Raw genomic sequence first — 20,246 nt, 5'->3', positions numbered from 1 at the left:
TGTCGGAATCGTTTGTGTTGTCTATATTGGTTAATGGATTACACCCACCAGAATTGAAGATGTTTGTAAAGGAGGTCCAATCAGCTACCATTGCAGCATCTCTTGAGCGAGCAAAAGTATGGGAGGAATATCATTACGACCAGCACTTAACCGTTGGCGCCACGATGATTCCATCGCAAGGCGGTTATCAAATGACAAATTGGAATGACGCATCGGAAAGTTATCCGGGAAGGAGTGATTATGGTACAATTCCACAGGGAATAGTGAATGCCGTTCCATTGCAGGCTGTACTACCATCATCGTCACAACCGTATGTGCCTTATTCCGCATATCAAAAACCAATACCTACGAAGGAATTGACCAATGAATTGGTATCAAGGGATCCCAATGAGTCATTGCTGTTAACATTAACGAAGAAAATGGATGAATTGGCTATGAATCTGGCCAAGTATAAAGAAAAAAGGCATAAACCGACCAATATGCGACCCAATGTTTGCTGTAGTAATTGTAAGGGACAAGGTCATTTGGTAACCGAATGTTCTTCACCACCCCAAATGATGGTTCAATGTACCTTTTGTGGAGGTAAGTATACCACTGCCAATTGTTGGAACTTAAGGAAATAACAACAAGTCGGACAACAGACCATGAGTCAACCAACTTCGTGGGATGTAAATCAAGTACAAACGAATAATAGGTTCGGCTGGAATGGAAATCGAGCGAATAGACAAAACAGGAATTATTCTAATTTCCAAAACTCTGAATTTCACCAAGAAGGTATATCCAATACCCATAGCTTGGGGCTGAATCAGCAAGGATATCATCAATATTCAACCATGCAGAAGCCAATGCCAGAATCTACAGTACCAATGGGTCAACCAGGATCCTTTACTCAACCGACATGGAATAGACCGAGCCGTTATATACCAGTAGAGACACCCAATATCCCTGAAGGAGCTGGTAGAAGACCACTTCGTTGCTATCGGTGCAAACAAATCGGACATTATGCGAGTGAATGTCCTAATCCAAGAGCAAGTGATGATTATGCCCCAATATGTGGAAATTGTAAGCAGTCTGGTCATACTTATCAGCAGTGCAATGCGGCTTTTAATTATAATAATCGGAACCAGCAGATGTAAACAAGCCAACCGACGGAGGACAAAGGTCCTGTTCAACGAGACTCACCAGTACATCGCCTCGAGGTGGTGAACGCAGTGCTTACCAGGGGCCAACAAAAAGGGAAGAATCCAATTCAAGACCTGGATGACCCAATCGAAGTAACAACAGTAGCGCCGTCCACGAGGCGAACCGAACCAATATCAGTATTGGGACGTATACCAATATTGAGCCCTCAACAAGACGAGGCACCCAATTCAGTTTCACGTGCCAATTTTTTGGGGACATCAAGATCAATTCCAAATGAGCACGTCCCAATACCCGCACAACCCAATATAAGCTCGTACCCATTGAAGGAACCTTTAGTGGTCGAAGAGTCAACTAAGAGGAAGGAATTACTGCCGAACAGAGTCAAAACGAAACTAATGAAATGCAAAAGAGCATTGAGAGTTACTCTCAATATGCAACCCTACGACATTTTGAAGGATTTGGATGTTATCCAGCCTTCAATTACAATGAAGCAACTTTTGGCTGTAGCACCGGAATGTTGATCAACATTGAATTCAGCGTTAATACGGCAGAGATCCCGCACTAGAGAAATACATGAAGTTAGCTTAAACCCAGATTTGGGAGCACCAACAATCGATGTATCAATCGATGGAGTTTTAATTCCAGGGGTACAAGTCGATGGTGGCTATAGTGTGAATTTAATGAATGCTGATACAATGGAAGACTTGGATCTAAAGCAATTGCTCCCTACGACATTAGTTTTACGAATGGCAGATCATAGTCGGGTTAAGCCGATGGGAATCTTACGCGATATTGCTACTGTAATCACGGGATTGGCATACAAAATCGATTATGTTGTATTTAGGTTACAGAGTTCTACGTTATCGTATCCCATTTTATTGGGCAGACCTTGGTTGTATCAAGCCAAGGCTAAGAACGACTGGGGCCGCGGCACATTGACAATTGAAAAAGGCAGTGACCAGATTGTTCTACAAATGTACCCGGTACAATATCACGGAGAAACCCAATTGCCCAAATCAGAATTTACATCGGATAACCAGAGTCACTCGATTGAGGAAGATGACGATGCTATAGTTTCACTGTAATTTGGGGCAAGTCAAACCCCTTCAACAACCAAGGGCGGAGTCTACTAATGTGGTGGCCCCGGCAAATATTTACTGCATCAGGAGGATGCCTCTAACTCGGATCATGTTATTACCGAATGGATGACCCGATATGATGTCAATCATGTGAGTGCAATGCGGTCAGACATGAGTCACCAGTAGTTGCAGTCTCCTTCGCACGACGACGGGCCAACAGGCAATTTTAAATCGGCGGCTGTAGAAGAACCTGTTTTCCAGACTCTGAACTTAGGCACCCCTGAAGCGCCCCAGAATATAAAGATATACAAGGGTATTCAAGGTAACAAATTGAGTTAGTAGAAAGCATTCTTCCTCCGGCATAAATCGTCCTTTGCTTGGACGTATGCAGATCTGAAGGGTATTCCAGAAACGGTGTGTGAACATCGTATTACATTGGTTCCGGATGCTATACCAACTCGTCAAAGACAACACCGTCTCAACCCAAAATATTCCTTGATGGTAAAGGAGGAATTGGATAAATTATTACACGTGGGTTTCATTTATCCAGTTCGGTTTAGCGAATGGGTCTCACCAATGGTAATGATACCTAAGAAAAATGGCAAGATTAGAATCTGTCAAGATTTTCGAAAACTCAATGCTGCTACTAAGAAGGACTATTTTCCTCTACCTTTTACGGACAGTATATTGGATGCCGTAGCAGGACATGAATGTTATTCATTTCTGGATGGTTTTTCAGGTTACAATCAAGTAAAAATTGCCAATGAAGACGAGCTCAAGACGACCTTTATGACAGATTGGGGTACATTTGCATACAAAGTGATGCCATTTGGATTATGCAATGCACCAGCCACATTTCAAAGAGTGATGACACAGGCCTTTCAAGATTATTTACGAGTGTTAATGGAAATATTCTTAGATGATTTTTGCACGTTCAGTACGACAGCCGATCATTTGAACTGCTTGAGACGATGACTGGACCAATGCGATAAGTACGATATATCGTTGAATTCAGAGAAGTGTCAATTTGGGGTCCCCTCTGGAAGACTCTTGGGCCACATAGTGTCCAGCCGCGGTATTGCTACGGATCCAGATAAAGTAACTCGAATATTGGCTTTACCAAAGCCAGAGACGGTGTCAGAAGTACGTGGCTTTGTGGGCCATGTCAGCTATTATCGGCGTTTTATTCACTCCTTTGCGGTACTATGTCAGCCATTGACAAATTTGCTAAAGAAACCACTATTGGATGGATCTAGTCCCGTTTGGACGGCAGAATGCAGTGTTACCTTTGAGGCCTTAAAGCAAAAATTGGTGTCTGCACCAATACTGGTTGCCCCATGCTGGACAAAACCATTTCAGGTTTATGTCGATGCATCCAACATCGCGATTGGATCAATATTGAGTCAGAAGGATGACAATAACCGTGATCATCCAATATATTTTGTGAGTCGACAATTGGTTATGGCCGAACGCAATTATAATACTACCGAGCGAGAAGCCCTCGACATGATTTATTCTGTACAAAAATTCTGCCATTATCTACTGGGCTACCCGTTTGTATTCCACTTTAATCATGATGCGCTTAAGTATATGATAAATAAACTCCAATTGAGCGGACGAATTGCTTGCTGGGTGTTACTTCTCCAGGAATTCAATTTTACAATTAATATTCGCCCTGGCAAGACACATGCCAATGCAAATCACTTGTCCCATTTATCGAATATACTGGGTAATGAGCTGATAAACGACGCCCTTCCGGATGCACAATTATTCGCTGTGGAGGTTATTACACCCGAATATGGTGACCTGATCCAATATCTCACATTTCAGACTTTTTCAATTTCTTATAATGAAAAATTAAAGAAGCGTTTGATTATAAGAAGTGCGCCGTATACCATGATTGGAGCCGCATTATATAAACAAGGACGGGATGGTATTTTACGACGTTGCATATTTCCAAGTGAAGTGTGTACCATATTGGAAGGATGTCATTTGGATAGCTGTGGAAGACATTTTGCGGGTGATAGCACCGCGCGTAAAGCTTTAATGGCTGGTTATTGGTGGCCAACAATGTTTTCGGATGCTCACAAATATGTTCGTCATTGTGACCCTTGTCAACGAATTGGTCGACCTACTGGAACTTCTGCCATGCCATTGGTACCAGTTTTGGCGCAGGCACCATTCGAAAAATGGGGTATTGATTTCGTCGGACCTATTGCACCTGCTTCTCGGAATGGACAGAAACGTTGTATTTTAGTAGCCACCGATTATGTCACCAAATGGGCGGAGGTTACGGCAACAAAAACTGATAATGCCACTACTGTAACAACATTTTTATATGAGAACATTATCACTCGTTTTGGTTGTCTGAAAGAATTGGTTAGTGATCGAGGAACCCATTTTATTAATGCAACCATTGAAGCATTGACAACGAAGTATGAGATCAAACATCAAAAAACTACCCCTTATCATCTACGTATCAATGGGCAGACCAAAAAGACCAATGGTATCCTTTGTAAAATCTTAACAAAGACTATTTCAGGAGCGGGAACCGCCTGGGATACTAAATTATTTGCAGCATTGTGGGCATATTGAACTGCGTATAAAGTAACGACCAATTCCACACCTTTTCAATTGGTATATGGGCAAGAGGCCATCTTACCAATCGAATTGGAGGTTCCCAGTTTAAGAATTGCATTGGAAGAACGGTTGGGTGACAACGAATCTCTCCAATATCGGTTAACTGAATTGAAAAAATTGGACGAGATTAGGGCTTCGGCTTTGATGACCATGGAAGCTATTTAGCGCCGCCGAAAGAGTTATTACGATAGTAAACTCCGCACAAAATCATTTATGCCCAATGATCTTGTCCTGCTGTACGACAGCCGCTTTCACAATTTTCCAAGAAAATTTCAAATTCGGTGGCATGGACCCTATCGCGTATTGGCCGCCTTTCCCAATGGTTCCGTCCAATTGGAAGATTTCACGGGAACCAAATTCACAACCCGTATCAATGGAAACCGACTACGCCTGTATTACACATAAACCCGGAGGCGGGTTTATCAAGATTGGAGGGGGCAGACGTGCCGTTCATGATGACTTGCCTGCCATCATAAGTGTCTAATCTGAGGCAAATGACGGCGGTTGATTAGGGTATTACAACATCAGCAATCAAGATTAGGGATTCTTGCTTCATAACTGGGTAAACAGTTAGGAGAGGGGTACTCTGTGTAGCTGTCTTCAGTATTTTGTCTAGAATTGTTTAAGCATAGTTCGTGAGTGGAGAGTTCACGGCATATCATAGTATTTGTGCGAATATGCAGAGCTTAATAATGTCGAGGGAGAAGGTGAAGAGAGCCTCGGAGAAGGAGGAAGAGGGTAGAAGGGTGAGGTCAAGGAGTAATATGGATGAGCTTTCTCTTTGTATACTCACAAATATGGAACCCATGCAGTTAGAAATTTGCTGGAATGCAACGCGGCATAAGGACTTTAGAAGTGCGCAGCTATATCCTTTTCTGCAAGCGGCAGACAATTTATCATCAATCGATGTAGAACTATTGGAAGAATACTTGACGAACTATGATCCTGAGGATGATTCGAGTGTTGTAAAAGGGAGGACTTTGGAAATTGATGAGAATACCTTGCATAAGGCATTACAGTTACTAATAGGAGAGTTAGCGGTTGGCGCAGAAGAGTCTTCAGACTTCAATCCGGGGAGTTATTTTAAAGGAGGTATGACGTCGCTAGAAAGGAATCAAGGATGGCGGACGGCAGATGCACTTACATCAGAATTGATGGAGTGGATGCGCTTCGTTCAGAAGAGGTTGGGATTAAATAGACATACGACGTATATGGCTAAACGATTATTATATGCGACAATAGGCTCTTTCGAGGGTATGGTGTTCAATTGGGTAGCGTACGTGGCCATGAGAATTCATGCAGAGTTGAGTTACAAGCGCAGGTCGGGTAGAATTGCAACGCTTTTGTGTTCCAACTATATACAGTCTGCAATTGTTTATGAGTTGAGTCAACCGTTGCCGGAGAAAGGAAAGACGATAGCAGCTCCAATACTATCAAAACCGAAGAGCAATTTATTGGCACTTCCATGGGGACCAGGAGAAACAAGCCAGCAGGCGGGAGAACCAATCAGTGTTCGGGAGAGGGGTCCAATGGCTCAGCGAGACAATAGGCCAGTGGACATTCAACATCGAACACCAGAGGAGAACAGTGTGAAAGAGCGATTTTTGGTATAATTATCCCAATTGCAATAGACGGCAAATGAATTGGTTGATCACACGAATTTTAAGCAGCAATTGGTGGCGTGTAAGAGGGAAATGGCAGAACAACGTCAAAAACTGTTGAAACAAGATCGGGTGAATAGGGCCACCAAAGAAGCCAATTCGAGACTGGAGCATGTCCTTGGAGTAAAACAGCAAGTGTGGGAAAAGGAAAGAGAGCGCCTTCACCACGGAATGGTGCATCAGAAACAAGAACTCTCCAATTCTCTCAATCAATCGAAACTGGAAGTTGAGAAAATGAAGCAACAATTGGAATTGAACCAGACGAAGATGGCGACTTTGGAACAGGAAAAGAAGACGATGAGTGACTAATTCAGAGTGAAAACAGAGGAAATGCAAGGGGAGATCAACACTCTGAAGGAGGATGCAAAGAAATTGGAGGAAGAATTGGTCAGTGTTCGACAGCCACAAGGGTCAATTGAAGGTTCAATTGGCGAATTGGAACAGAAGGTGAAGCAACAACAATATCAATTAGAGGCGAAAGACACCCGAATTCTGCAATTGGAAAGTCAAGTCCGTGAATTGGAGGCACTTAATGAAGATTTAACGGCCAAATTGAACATAGTACCAATAAATGTATCAGACGGGGAAGACAAAGAAGTGACTTCAGAATTGTAATCAGTAGCAATGAGTATGGGAATTGCTAAGGAGACACCAGTTCAATTTCGAACTGGGTGTTTGCGAGGACGCTGCACATTTAGGAGTGGGGCTATGTAGAATAAGTAGTTATTTGCTGATTTGTAGATACTTACTTTATAGTGTAAACAATGATAGATGACTGTTAGAAAGGTAGTTCAGTAGTTAAAATGGATGAATAGTTAGGAAAAGCAGTTTTCATTAGAGATGTAGCAGTTGGTATCTTGTGGTAGGATAAGGAGGATGAGAGAGAAGAAGAAACTGCCATTACTGTGATAGTGTGAGCCGGGGTAAGCTTGATACTACCTCTTTTCTTTTGTTGTTATGTTCTTTGAAATAAGAGTATTGAGAGTTTCTGAATATTGTGAAGTGAATCATGGAATGGAAGTGTGATTGAAATTATATGTTATTGAATGAGAAGAAGAGAGATTGAATGCTGAAATCTGAATGTAGTTCAGCAGAAAGAGTGAATCTGTGGTTGTGTGAAACACTGTAATGTGAATGGTAGTTCTGTGTGAAGAATTCCAGTAATTGGAATGAGGGTAATTGTGTGCTGAAGCTGTGATGTTGCGGTATTACAGTTGGAGGTTATAAGAGTGAAGAAATATTGGTGGAAATAACAGTTATTGGTATGACTAAATTGTTGTAAGGAAGAGATTGATAAGGTGAAAGGAGAGATTATCGTTTTCCTATGTGCTTAGACAATGGAAATAGTGACGATACATTGGAGGTAATTAATTGTGTGACCCTAACGTGAGCGCTTAAGCAACTAGTCATTCCCCGTGTTCGAATCCCCCTATATGGATTTATTCTCGGAGGTTTCTTTCGGAATAAGTAAAACGAGCAATCACAGTAGCTTATAGAACAAGTTAACTCTGTATAGTAGCTTATAAAATAAGCTAACTATGTGGCATATACATAGATAACTTGTCTTATAAATTAAGATATATGGCTAGCAAAGTCAGCACATGTTGGAAGTCCTATAGAATATTGCCATGTAGCTCCTACTTAGAGAGTATATATAGAGGCAAGAGTGAAGTCTTTTCACTCTTGTTAACGCCTTTTTAGTTCTTAGTCTCGTTTCAAGACTTTCTAATCTTCTTGTTTTTGACAATAGCCATTCAAGTTCAATATTATATCATCTTTGAGTGACTTTCTAGTTCCTTTCAGTGGTACATGAGTGTATTAAGGATTTTCTTTCTTTGAGATTCATGTCCTTGATACATCTAGATCATCTAATATTGAGTCTTCTTATTCAAGAAAAGACTAAAAAAAATGGTAATTCCAAACCTGAAAGCAATTTATCAATGAATCTTACTTATGATCTTAGCATTGAATAGTTTTGAAGTTGAAGTTCAATCACAAGTTGTACTTGATTGATAAATCCTCAAAGTATAGATCATTTACCATCAAATTTCTTAGATAAGGCAATTTTAGCTTTTCTAATACTAAAATGATGTTCTATTATAAGAAAAGAGATGTGATTTAATGTAGATGTTGAAGCGGCTTCAATTATATGTGTATCTTTACTTCTTGTCATTTTTATTGTTGTTGATGGTAATAAATTGAGTTGATGCATTACAAACATCAACTCTTTCAATTGCTATTGCATTTATGCCATTGTACTCTTCTTTTCCAGAAGTTGTGCTATGATAACACTTAGAAAAAAAAATGTCTAATATTGCTCAAGATAAATAGAAGAAAAGACTTGAGAATAAAAAAAATACTAAGAATAATATTAGTTTAAAAGAAGGTAATTTGTAACTTCTAATATGCTTATGTCTTATTAAGAAAAAAGGATAATCTACTCTTTATCAAAAAAAAGACAAAGTTCTAATATTGTAAGTACACTCTTGCCAATCGGTCAAAAAGAAGAATTTGATGAAAGCAAATAAACATGTGAGAATATTTCAAAGAAATAGAAATAGAAAAGTATGTATAATAAAAAGAAAATTGGAATTGCTATTACCAAAAGACAAAGAAATTAGAAACTCTTGAATCTAAACTAGAAGCAAAAAATGAGTTGACAAGAGTGAAGTAGGCTTCACTCTTGCCTCTATATATACTATCTACCTAGGTTCTATGTAGCGATGTTCTATAAGATCTTCAAAAATATGTTGACTTTACATGATATACAACTTGATTTACAAGGCAAATTTTTTAAATAGGCACCCACATAGTTAACTTGTTTCGCAAGCTATTAATACATGTAGTACATGGATAGCTTATTGACCAAGTTTCTAACCTACTAATCAATTCTAAACATATATAAAGTCAAAACAGCATCTAAGAAGCTTTTGAGAAGCTTTTGTAGAAGATATTATGAAATTAATCTATTTTTATCTAATTCTACCTATTCGTATTATCTAGATAATAATTACAATAGATATATATATATATATATATATATATATGACAAGATGTCAAAAGATTAAGATGGTCAAAGAAGAGTAGACATGTATTGTATTTTGATGGAGGCAACATTCTTATAATTAGATTGAGATATTTGCCAAATATCAAAGATATGAATCTCAAAAAAATAAAATCTTAATATACTCTTATATTACTCAAAAAAATTAAGAAATCAATTAAAGATGGTAATATATTGAACAAGAATAGCTATTGTCAAAGAATAGAAGACTAAAAAGTCTTGAAATGATATTAAGAACTTAAAAAGTATTGACAAGAAAGAACAAGGCTTCATTCTTATCTCTATATATATTATCTAATTAGAAGGTACATAATAATATTTTATAGGACCTCTGATTCATATTCAATTTATGAAACACATGTTTTAACTTATAAAGTAATTTTTCTATATATATACCACATTATTAGCTTGTAACATAAGCTATCAATATGTGTAATACATGGCTAATTTTTTGACAAAGTTTTCAACCTTTGTCGTACTTATAGAAGCAAGATTTTTTAAATTTGGTTGTGAGCTTGATCTATTTGCTTCTTTCAATTGTACAACATTTTTATACAGATTCTAGACTTTTTCATAAGCATAGGAATAGTACTTTTGTAGCTGGCATTGATGATGCACGAAATTTCTACCCTAAGAGTATTGACAAGCCTATCAAGTTCTACAATAGTTGCAAATCTATTTTCTACTTTACGAAGTATAGCATCCGTGATTTTTTCTTCTGTTTTAAATAATTTAACAAATCTACAAGTCAAATTATACGAGGATAATTTGTAATCTTTAATATCATATAAAAATTTATACTTGTTAGTCTATTTACTTTAAAATATATATATATATATATATATATATATATATTAAAAAAATAAATATTAATTTAAAGGTAGATAGTCCACAACCTTTGAAGCACAGTTACAGAAGTAAAATAATCCACTCACTTCTAAAAACAAAAGAAGAATAATGAGTTAGCATTCTTGTCAAATTATCAAGAATATGAATTATAAAGAAAGAAAATCTCAATACATTCTTATGTCATTCAAAAAGACTAGAAAATTACTCAAAGATGGTAACATATTCAATTAGGATGGCTTTTGTCAAAAACAAGAAGACTAAATAGACTTGAAACAAGAGTAAAGACTAGAAAGGTGTTGACAAGAATGAACAAGGCTTCACTCTTGTCTCTGTATATATTATCTATGTAAGAGCTATATGGTAATTTTTTATAAGACCTCTAATATGTGTTCAATTTGCAAGACATGTGTCTTAACTTGTAAAGTAAGTTTCTTATATATACTCCATATTATTAGCTTGTACCACAAGCTACCAATACATGTGATATGTGGCTAATTTGTTGGCTAAGTTTTCAACCTACCAATCACCTATAGACATGTATAAAGATGAAACCACATCTATAAAGCTTTTAGGAAGCTTTTCTAGAAGATATTATGAAATTAATCTACTTTTACCTACTTCTACCTTATCATATTATTTAAATAACTATTAGAATAAATGTATGTCAATGAGACCAATTATAGAGGGCTTTGTCTCATGGTTTAAATTTTTGGAAGTAAGACAAATAATGGTTATTTTTGGAAGTAAGACAAACATCACCTTGTTGCTTGAGCTCACTAATACTTCCACTATTATGCACCAGCCTTCCATGGATATTAGAATGGATACTAGCTCCAAAAATGTGTACAAGGTGCCATCTACAATGGACACGTACAAATCTGTTGAAGTTTTGAGGTTTAGAAGTTTGACTAGGGACAGCACAATAGCGGTCAAGTTGCATCCAGTGCCCACGATGCAGGGCAATTGACCCCGTTGATCAATCCTTGTACCACCTAGGGTTGGATGATCTTGAGGTGCGAGATGGAGGTTTATAATTGAGGGAGTGAAACTAAGTTGACATGACAATGGTTTGTAGACTGCTGGTAGTGATTGCCCCCGTGCCATGGGGAGGGGCGATTTTCAGTTTAAAGGGTGGTCAGGCTACTGCGCTGCCAGGCTCTGCAGCTCGGAGAGCATCTGGTGTAGTAAGGGTCGTAGGGGGCACATGAAGTAACCGTGCCCTTCTTCCCGACATACACCATAGAGAAAGGGTCGTTTTTGAAGAGTTCGAGTGGAATCAGTACCGCCTGATCGAGTGTGGGGGGCTATTTGCCATTGAGTGAGCATGGAGTCATCACTTACGAATTGCTGAATTCTCGCTTCTCTCATCAGGTCCGGTAGAAGGGAGCGGATGAAGTGTGTGTGGATTGTCTATTGCATGAACTTGCCATCATCTCCCATGGCGAGCTTGGCATGTTTCACAAAGCGTGAAAAATGCAGGTTGATGTTTGAGATGTTTTATATTTAGTGGATGTGAAGAAATCCCAAGCTGAGTTCTTCTAGTCCATGGGCACAAACAACATCTTCGCTTGTTGTTGCACCTGGAGCCAGATATGAAGTGAGGACATGTCGGCGCGGGATTCGAACAAATTTTTGGAATCTCTACCTAAACTGGATCGAAGTTGGGAGATGCGGTATGTTTCTGGTGTAGCGTAGGCATCAACGATAGTGTTGACATCTCGAAGAAATGCCAAAAAATCATCGTCCAGAGATTTATACCTTAGAAATGACAATGCTGGTGGTTTTCCCATGTCTAGTCGAGAGTGTGACTAGGGTTGTGGTTGTTGAAATAGGAGAGGTCTGTGTCATCCCGCATCCAATAGTTGCTCTATGCCACACACTACTAGTGCGACAATGCAATATATCTTGCGTTCGAGGAAGAGATCAACAATCTCAGTGGGAGCTAGTATGAGAAGCGACCGACGAAGTTCCTCTATCCTTGAGACGGCTTGTTGTGTGGGGTTGTTGGATGGAAGAGAGGAGGGAGTGACCACTGAAATAAGCCCGGTTGTTGCTATTAGTGCTCCAAGTTGATTTTGCATTATGGTGATGTTTGGCAGATGTAGACCGAATCCCTCCATCGTGGACATTTGAATGTTGGGGCTGTCTATGCCCGTGCTTTGCAGCTCTCTCGAAACTTCAAGTTTAGTTGGCCGACTGCTGCTTGACATGATTCACAGTGCAAGGAAGAATGTGATACACAATTCCAGGACTGAGGACTCACCACAAGTTGGTTTCTCTGTAAATGGGGTTCGCCGTCCAGAAGGTCTTGCGGACTTCCAGATCGAGTTGAACGAAGCTCTTGGAAAAGTGGGCTCCTCTCCGTTTGATGAACATGTCCTTCGTCCCCTGCCAAGCAGATAAATGTAGATGTTCTTCTTCTCGCACTGCTAGGAGGGTATCGAAGTGACCAAATGCAGCGTTGCTTGTATGGCCCACGTCCCATTCCAAGGTATGCAAGGGGTCAATGATGCCCGGGATGATCCTTAGGTCATTTGCCCACACTCAAAAAGAATGTGCCAGGATGTACCTCGGGGGTCATGGGGATGTTGTTGGGCGCTTCTCTTGAGTTGGGGTCGTTTTCGAGACTTGATGCAAGTGTAAGCAAAGGGAACCACTGAGCAGATATACGATGATGCTCCTAGCGAATGGTTGGCTTCTTGTTCCCAAGCTGTGGTGCATCGAGACTTCTACGAGGGTCATGAGTCTAAGTGCACCGACTGCAGCGATTGAAGTGTGATGCGCACTTCCTCGCAATATACTCACGTTGATGGAACTCGATTGCTTGTTCGTTGTTTCTTGTCGCAAAGATATTAGGAAAGAGGATGCATGTCGTGTGTTGATATTCGACGAGTTCTCTCTAGATTCCAGATTCCAGGCGGCGAGTACCTTCAAAATCGTCGTTGGACTTCCAAGGGGCGTGAAGAATATGTCGGAGGTTGGCAGTTCCTCAGCGGCCATGGATCCCTACAAATCCTAGGTTAGTCCTAATCGTCATGTTTCGTACAAGAACGCTCAAAGAATGAGTGCATGCTTGGCGTCTCCACCAAACGTTTGGACGTGCTCTAATCATGTTCTCTGCCTTAACGCGACGAATGAAGCTATGGATGTGGGTGCGACGGGAGCCTGCTAAGGCGACCTCTCAGACAGCCGTGGCCGCACGGTGCCGAACATATACGGTCGCGGAACATCCGGAGGGAGATGGAGGATGGCCACCAACGCAGGCCATGGAGATGAATGAATAGTACCAAAAAGTGCCTGTGACCTTGACACAAGCCAGGGTTCTTATATTAGTTCAGCGGTAACATACACGATAACCCTCCTAATTCCTAGCTAATCTGTCTATCGGATGGCTAAGCCAGAATTGTGGCTTTTCCCAATTCTTATCCCTACAGAGGCCTCCCTTCGTCAGTATGACAGTAAGGCATGCATATCCTTCTTCACTTTATAATCATTCACACAACTTGCACATTTCATTGACAGACTCGGTTCATCACCGAAAGCAGTTCATCTGAGGTTTGTGAATTAAGAACGAGTTCTCTGCTGCGTTGGGGTCAATTAAGGTGGACGGTGAAATGAGAACGAGGGTTTACCAAGCTTTGCAACAAGCATTGCCAAAGTGCCCAGGGTAAGCTCCTCACCCTACGGTTCATCCGCAAGTGAGAAAAGTCCAAGTGAGCAACGTTCTGTGGAGCTCAAGTGTTGCACTAATTTAGGAATTCTTTACTCCGAATTTAGTCATTCATACCTAATACTTGTGCTGCAGATATATGTGAGTTCACACAATAAAATCAAATTGAAGGGAACTGTTTATTGTCATCCAGCAGCAAATTATGCGATATTATGCACGAGCGGTCATTGTATTGGCAAGGTACCGAACCGAAGCAGCGAATTCAGGAGATGTACCGTGATATACACGAACAAAAGAATTCCTCCAGAATGCATGAACACATATTGCTTGCTCGAGTAACAGTCAATTTAGATCTTCTCTTTCAGGCCCCAGTGCTTTACTGCATGATGGAATCATGGCCTAGCTTTCTGAGTTGAAAATTCCTAGAGGATAGCATACGAATTAACTAGTACGAATGTGAGATACGACTTTTGCCCATCTTGGCACCACTCATTTCGAGTGGTTATTTGCAAATTTGGCATCTGCGTAGAACGCTAGAAAGTAATATCCAGAGGCTTACAGACCATACATAGTAATAATAATGACGTCAGATGAGATGTGTATACCAGATTCAGTCAACTTGCCAAAAATCTAGGCCATGATTCCATCATGCAGTAAAGCACTGGGGCCTCAAAATGTAAACTACTCTTCATATCTTATTAATATTCACATGTGAAACTCCATATTCTCTCATGCTGTACAATACAAAACTGTAATACATAGTTCATACACATCACGGGCTTCGTGAATCTTATATTCGCACAATGAAGTTTTACCAATACGACGTAGTTCTATACCTTCAGCTAAAGTTTCAACATCGTTTGGGACAATTCAATTGGATCATGAGTAAAAATACGCTTAAAATTCTCTATTGCATTAACCATCTTAGAGACAGCAACGTACACATGCATGAGAAATGAAACCTTGCTTTCCAAGTGCACTAAGATCCAAGTATCACCTAGACTTGTTCATTACTGGCACAATATGCAATTTCCATCAAGCTACTCAACCTAAAATAACTGAGTTACAATATTTACAACACTTTTCTACAACAGGTTGGCTATTTCAATTTCAATATACTCAGAAAGGCCACGCAATTCATTAACTTGATCGCAGAATCCTATACCAGTCATACGACGTGCACCTTCATAATGAAGAGAGTAGTGTGCAACTATGTACGAACTGTGTATACAGTTGCGAAAGTAAGTCATTTACACTCCCTCCTTGAGATCTTCAGGGACGACGGGATATGATGCACATGTTGCGACACCTGCAAGCAACGATGCACATTGATCAATAGTCATTGAAATTTGACAACTTGCACACAGCATGCGCCATTGACTCCGTTGACGAAAGCTACGCGAGACCAATAAATAAACAAATAATTAAATTCCAAAATACGATAAAATGAATACGATAAAGCTAATCAGCAGTGGACTTTATAAGTGTTGCGATGCACAATAAACACTCAATGTATTCCCAATAAATTACAACCAAGTAGGTGAGTTGCAACAAAAGCAACACAAAGATCACATTAACGAAGACTCACCACACATATTCTTCCCCATTTCCATGTTAAAATAACCATTCATCCCCCAGTCAGCACCCCAGGAGTTCTTGATGATCCAGTAAGGTACTCCGTTTTCATCCTCGCCATATCCCACAGCCAACACGGCATGATTAACCGTCTACAAAACCCAAGAGAAATAAAAGTTAGAGAATATCAATAATTGTGAGCTCAGTGAGAATGTTATCAGGATCCAACTGATGAACAGTTCTCAAGCTGAATGAGAGTATTAAATGAATCCTACTTTTAACAAATTGTAGACAAGGAAGGAGAGACAATACTTCACCTGTGGACCAGTGTGACAGTTGAGACTAGTGTACACACCACCATTGTACAGTCTAAAATCATGGACCACCTCAAAAGCCACACTCACTGGCCGCATTGTAGCAATAGCATGCTTCAGCTGCGTCTCTGCACCCTGTGCACACCAAATCAAGCAATTCAGTGAAGCTGAATTGTTTTGTTACGAAGTTGACTCATTGCAGGAAGATTCTAGTACCTCACACAACACCTCAAACAGCTTCTGGATAAACGACTGGTAATGTACTTCAACAAAGTTGTAATCCTTACTTCAGTGATATTGACGACATCCCAAACTTGCGCGCCAATTGTGTTTTTGTGGAACCTGCATTGACTGTCTTTGGCATTGTAAGGATATGAATCTTCTGTGTCTATTCCGCCATTGTACCGAATGTACTCAAATGCTTGCGAAGGAAGTCCTCCTCCACATCCAAAATTGTTGAACTCCCCAGCACAATCTACTAATTGCTGCTCAGACAAGAGAACCATTTTTCCAGTGGCTTGTGCATGAGCTGCTTCCAAAGCTCCAGTTGTGCTGAATATTCAGAAAAAGGAACAATGTCAGGGGCATAAATTTAACTGATAATGAGAAAAGCATCCACATCTTCTTGGTAACCCTTCATCCAATCATTTCAATGTGATTCATAATACAGTCTAAAATTCAATAACCAAACCCTGCTTTAACGATGCGAAAGCATGCACATCATCGTTTATGATTACTAAGATACACATTACCTGAATGTCCAGCAGGAACCGCAGCTAGCTTGATTTTTCACTTGACTTACAATACCTTCTTCACGCCAATCTTTCTGCAAGTGTAACAGAAGGCTCTTCAGCATACCACGACACAGGTACGAGCAGGGGAAGAATGCCGTAGGGTAAAAAACAGTAATAATCTCGAGGCAATAACTTAGTCCAAGCGTAACATGTTCTCAAATGACTCTTATGAAATAATCCAAGTACAATGCAACGGTAAATAATAACTATCGTGAAATTAGCCGCTTCAGCTCATTGAATGCGGCAGACAAGCTCGATGTCGAAATTAGTGGGCGACGTACCGTCTTTGGCAAGCTTTCGCCAGTCAGCACATGGTTGCCCACAGTTGCCGAGCAATTCTGTTCACCTTTCATCAGCCTTGAATCCCTGAACTCCTCAAAGGTCATGTCCGCAAATTCTGCAAATCCACAAACCACATCAAATTGATTGCACTTGCGTCTCCTCACGCTAATCACGCTTCAAGACGAAGAACCCCCTGTGTCGATTGCAAACACTCTTAGTCGATGGGCAAAACAAAGGAAGTTCTACTGTGACGCCGCCTGAATTTTGGGTACAATGTTCAATGCGAACAATACACAATTTGGAAGCGAATCTTGGGCACGGGCTGCAACGACGCGAATTACAGGGGTGAAATTAAGACTTTAGGAACAGTTATCAAACACACCTCGAACATAAAAAACTGAAAGAGAAATCGCGTACCATTCACAGCGAGCGAGTAGGAATGCTGTCCCTTGTTGTGGGTCTCCACGAGCTTCACACTCTCCAAAAACGTCACAAACCTGTGCTTGAGCTCTTCTACAGTCTTGTATTCCTTCTTGTACCTGCACAACAGTACGTCAAAACTCATCTTAAGTATGCTACAGATAATAGCTTCAGCGACCTGAAAGGCCAGGTCACACACAAACATACCACTACCACAGAAAGAGCTGTTGGACACAGAGCATCTTGCTGTACCAAAAACACAAACACACACAAAAAAAAAAAGCGAACAAAATCGCCAATGTTGCAACTAACGTAACGATGACAACTCCTCCCAAACATGCAGCATCAACCAAACAGTCCTCAAACCAAGAATCGAGCAAACAAAAGAGGAGAAAAAAAGACATACTTCGCAGCGAACCCAGCAAAATGCAAGACATCGCGAGAGTGCCCAAGAATCTCCGTGAACAGCCCGGCCGAGGTCGAGGCCAAAGCCTCGAGATCGGTCACCATGGCGATCTCCGCCTCGAGAAGCGGCAGCCCTCGGCCCTGACATACCGCCACTGCGCTGAGCACACACAGCGCAACCCACAACCCATGCCGAATGGGCGCCATCGCCAACGCAAACCCAACAACAATCTCACTCACTCCTCTCCCTCCCGCAGCGAATTCCAGTGGCACTCCAATTACTGCACAGCCCCAACAACGAGATCGCTGCTTTGAGCTTGCCCCGAAACTCTGGAACTCCGACCTTTCATAGAAAAGCCTGTGCCGAGTGGTATGAATGATATTCCAACTATCGTCCAATTTCTTCCACATCCACAATTTCGCATCATTTAAGGATGAAAAATTATCAACGTGATGGACCGACGGATTTCTTGGATCCGTAAAAGTGGGAGATTCCGGAATGTCGTTCATTCGTCGTGTTGTGATTCTGTTCGTTTGATAAGGTTTCATTCGTTCGCATGAGATTCCGTTTCCGTGCCGGAGAGCGGTGGCGTGCAAGTTAGCCTTTGCTTCCTGAGCTCGTGCTCTTCATCAGTATCTTTTACTTTTAGTTTTACTTTTGACTTTTTGACTTTTTCATCCATAGACAGATATTGATGGCCTTGGCCCATGATAATGTTCATCCATCCCTGCTTCTGAAAACTGTCTTGCATGTTTCTCTTGCTTTCTGTTTGTTTTGTTCGGTACTTTTGACTTTTATTCTTTTCTTTTGTCTGTAAGGTTTTTGTGTTACTTTTTCCTATTGTTTTATTTTCTTTCGTTTGTAAGTTTGTGGTGTACAAACCATCTCGTTGGAACCAACAAGGATGCTTTTGTATTGAATCTAAATCTGTATTAGTATTAAACATAATGTAATCTTTCGTTTTTCAGATTTTTACGTGGGTTTTACTCCTTATTATGAATTGTATAAGATGATGTGTTGCTATATTACATATTGAATGCAATGTTAGTATCTGTTGATATATGATGATATGTGATGGTCACTTATTTTTATTATATTGTTGCATATCAATTAAAATTGCACTAACAAAATATGTAATTAACACAAGGTGGTAAAAGGTGCTCTCAAATTATATTTTATATTTGTTTGTAAAAAATATATATATATATTCACAATGACTTCATAATCTACATCAATCACTATGGTATCATTTTTAAAATGGCAATGGCTAGACAATGACATTCTATTAATTTTAAGTTGTATACAATGACATGTAGAAGTACATGACATTTAAGTAATTCATTGTTTCTCACCCAAAATGACAAGTATCATTTTAGGTGAGATAGAATGAATGCCTTAAATTGCATATTGTTTGGTGAAAAACTTATTTCAAAAACTTAAGAAGATCATATACAAGTGACAAATCAATCAACGAAGGAATTGCTTGAAGCTACTACTCATTCTTTATTTAGTTGAAATTCAACCAATGAGGGAACTTTGTGAATAGATACCAATGATGTTATTTTAAGTTGAATATTAATCTATATATCAATTCTAATAATAGAAATAAGAAGAAATCACATGAAGAGACCCACCTTATTTATTTCATATCAAGCAAATAAATATAATAAATATAATAAAACAACAACCTCAACAAATGATTATTTATGATCTTACATCTTGCAAAAACAATATGTAAGCAGCATTAAGCACTTCACAATTCATTGCAACATTCTATATTCTTGTATCAAATTTGACTTACATACCTTGTGAAGTTAAGCTAATCTGCTACTTTTGTGAGTATGTTCACTGTTTGTTTTTGTTTTTGTTTTGATGTTTTGTCAAAAGATGTTTTTGTTTTTAATGTTTGACTCCAAATTTGTATTTTTACTTAATTTGTTACATTACTTACAATTAATTTTGTACATACATGTAGTGTTCTTTTGAATAGTTAATCTTTCGAAAATTAATAATTTCCAATAATTAATCAAAATTTAAGGAACCAAATATGTTCTAAAGTGCTTAATAATATCTAATTCAAAATAAATAATTGAATTGAATTTTAGTAATTAACACAGGTAATTAACACAGGCAATGTGTCTCATAAGGGCACATGAGTATATATGATTGAGCAAAGCAAGGTCATGTGGTCATCAAGGCAAAAACAATCAACATAGATTGTAGGGTTATGATAAGAATGATTTTTATCATGTCTTCACCACACCACCTTTGATGATATTGGCAAATGGAGAAAACTTTATATATGTTTTTAGATTAATTTCCAAGCTTAATTTTTTTTTGTATATATCT

The 20,246-nt window shown here is 39.5% G+C and overlaps 1 protein-coding gene and 1 long non-coding RNA gene across 2 annotated transcripts; one reads left to right on the top strand and one right to left on the bottom strand.

The window, feature by feature from the left end:
* Positions 1–13,969: 13,969 nt before the first annotated feature.
* Positions 13,970–14,281, top strand: LOC149988335 (uncharacterized). The gene is made up of 2 exons (XR_016504680.1): positions 13,970–14,103; positions 14,242–14,281. It is a non-coding gene; the product is annotated as an uncharacterized LOC149988335 (long non-coding RNA).
* Positions 14,282–14,980: 699 nt separating this feature from the next.
* LOC112286849 (thiol protease aleurain) lies at positions 14,981–18,203 on the bottom strand. The gene is made up of 8 exons (XM_024529169.3): positions 17,898–18,203; positions 17,489–17,610; positions 17,071–17,186; positions 16,748–16,821; positions 16,283–16,547; positions 15,999–16,130; positions 15,695–15,833; positions 14,981–15,415 (listed from the first exon to the last, which is right to left on the bottom strand). The coding sequence occupies exons 1-8, from the start codon at positions 18,101–18,103 to the stop codon at positions 15,357–15,359; spliced, it is 1,113 nt and encodes a 370-aa protein (XP_024384937.2). The 5' UTR covers positions 18,104–18,203; the 3' UTR covers positions 14,981–15,356.
* Between the last annotated feature and the right edge of the window lie 2,043 nt (positions 18,204–20,246).

This window comes from Physcomitrium patens, chromosome 9 (genome assembly GCF_059467195.1).
Source record: "Physcomitrium patens ecotype Gransden chromosome 9, ASM5946719v1, whole genome shotgun sequence".
In the NCBI taxonomy this organism is placed as follows: Eukaryota; Viridiplantae; Streptophyta; class Bryopsida; order Funariales; family Funariaceae; genus Physcomitrium; species Physcomitrium patens.
The sequence above is the reverse complement of the archived record's forward strand: the minus strand, read 5'-3'. Positions and strand labels throughout refer to the sequence as shown.

Excerpts from the sequence above, each read along its gene's own strand:
- LOC112286849 (XM_024529169.3), bottom strand. The coding sequence starts at position 18,103 with ATGGCGCCCATTCGGCATGGGTTGTGGGTTGCGCTGTGTGTGCTCAGC. Across the intron at positions 17,611-17,897 it reads TTTGCTGGGTTCGCTGCGAA|GTACAAGAAGGAATACAAGA; the intron begins GTATGTCTTTTT and ends ACTGTTGTGCAG. Across the intron at positions 17,187-17,488 it reads CTACTCGCTCGCTGTGAATG|AATTTGCGGACATGACCTTT; the intron begins GTACGCGATTTC and ends GTGGATTTGCAG.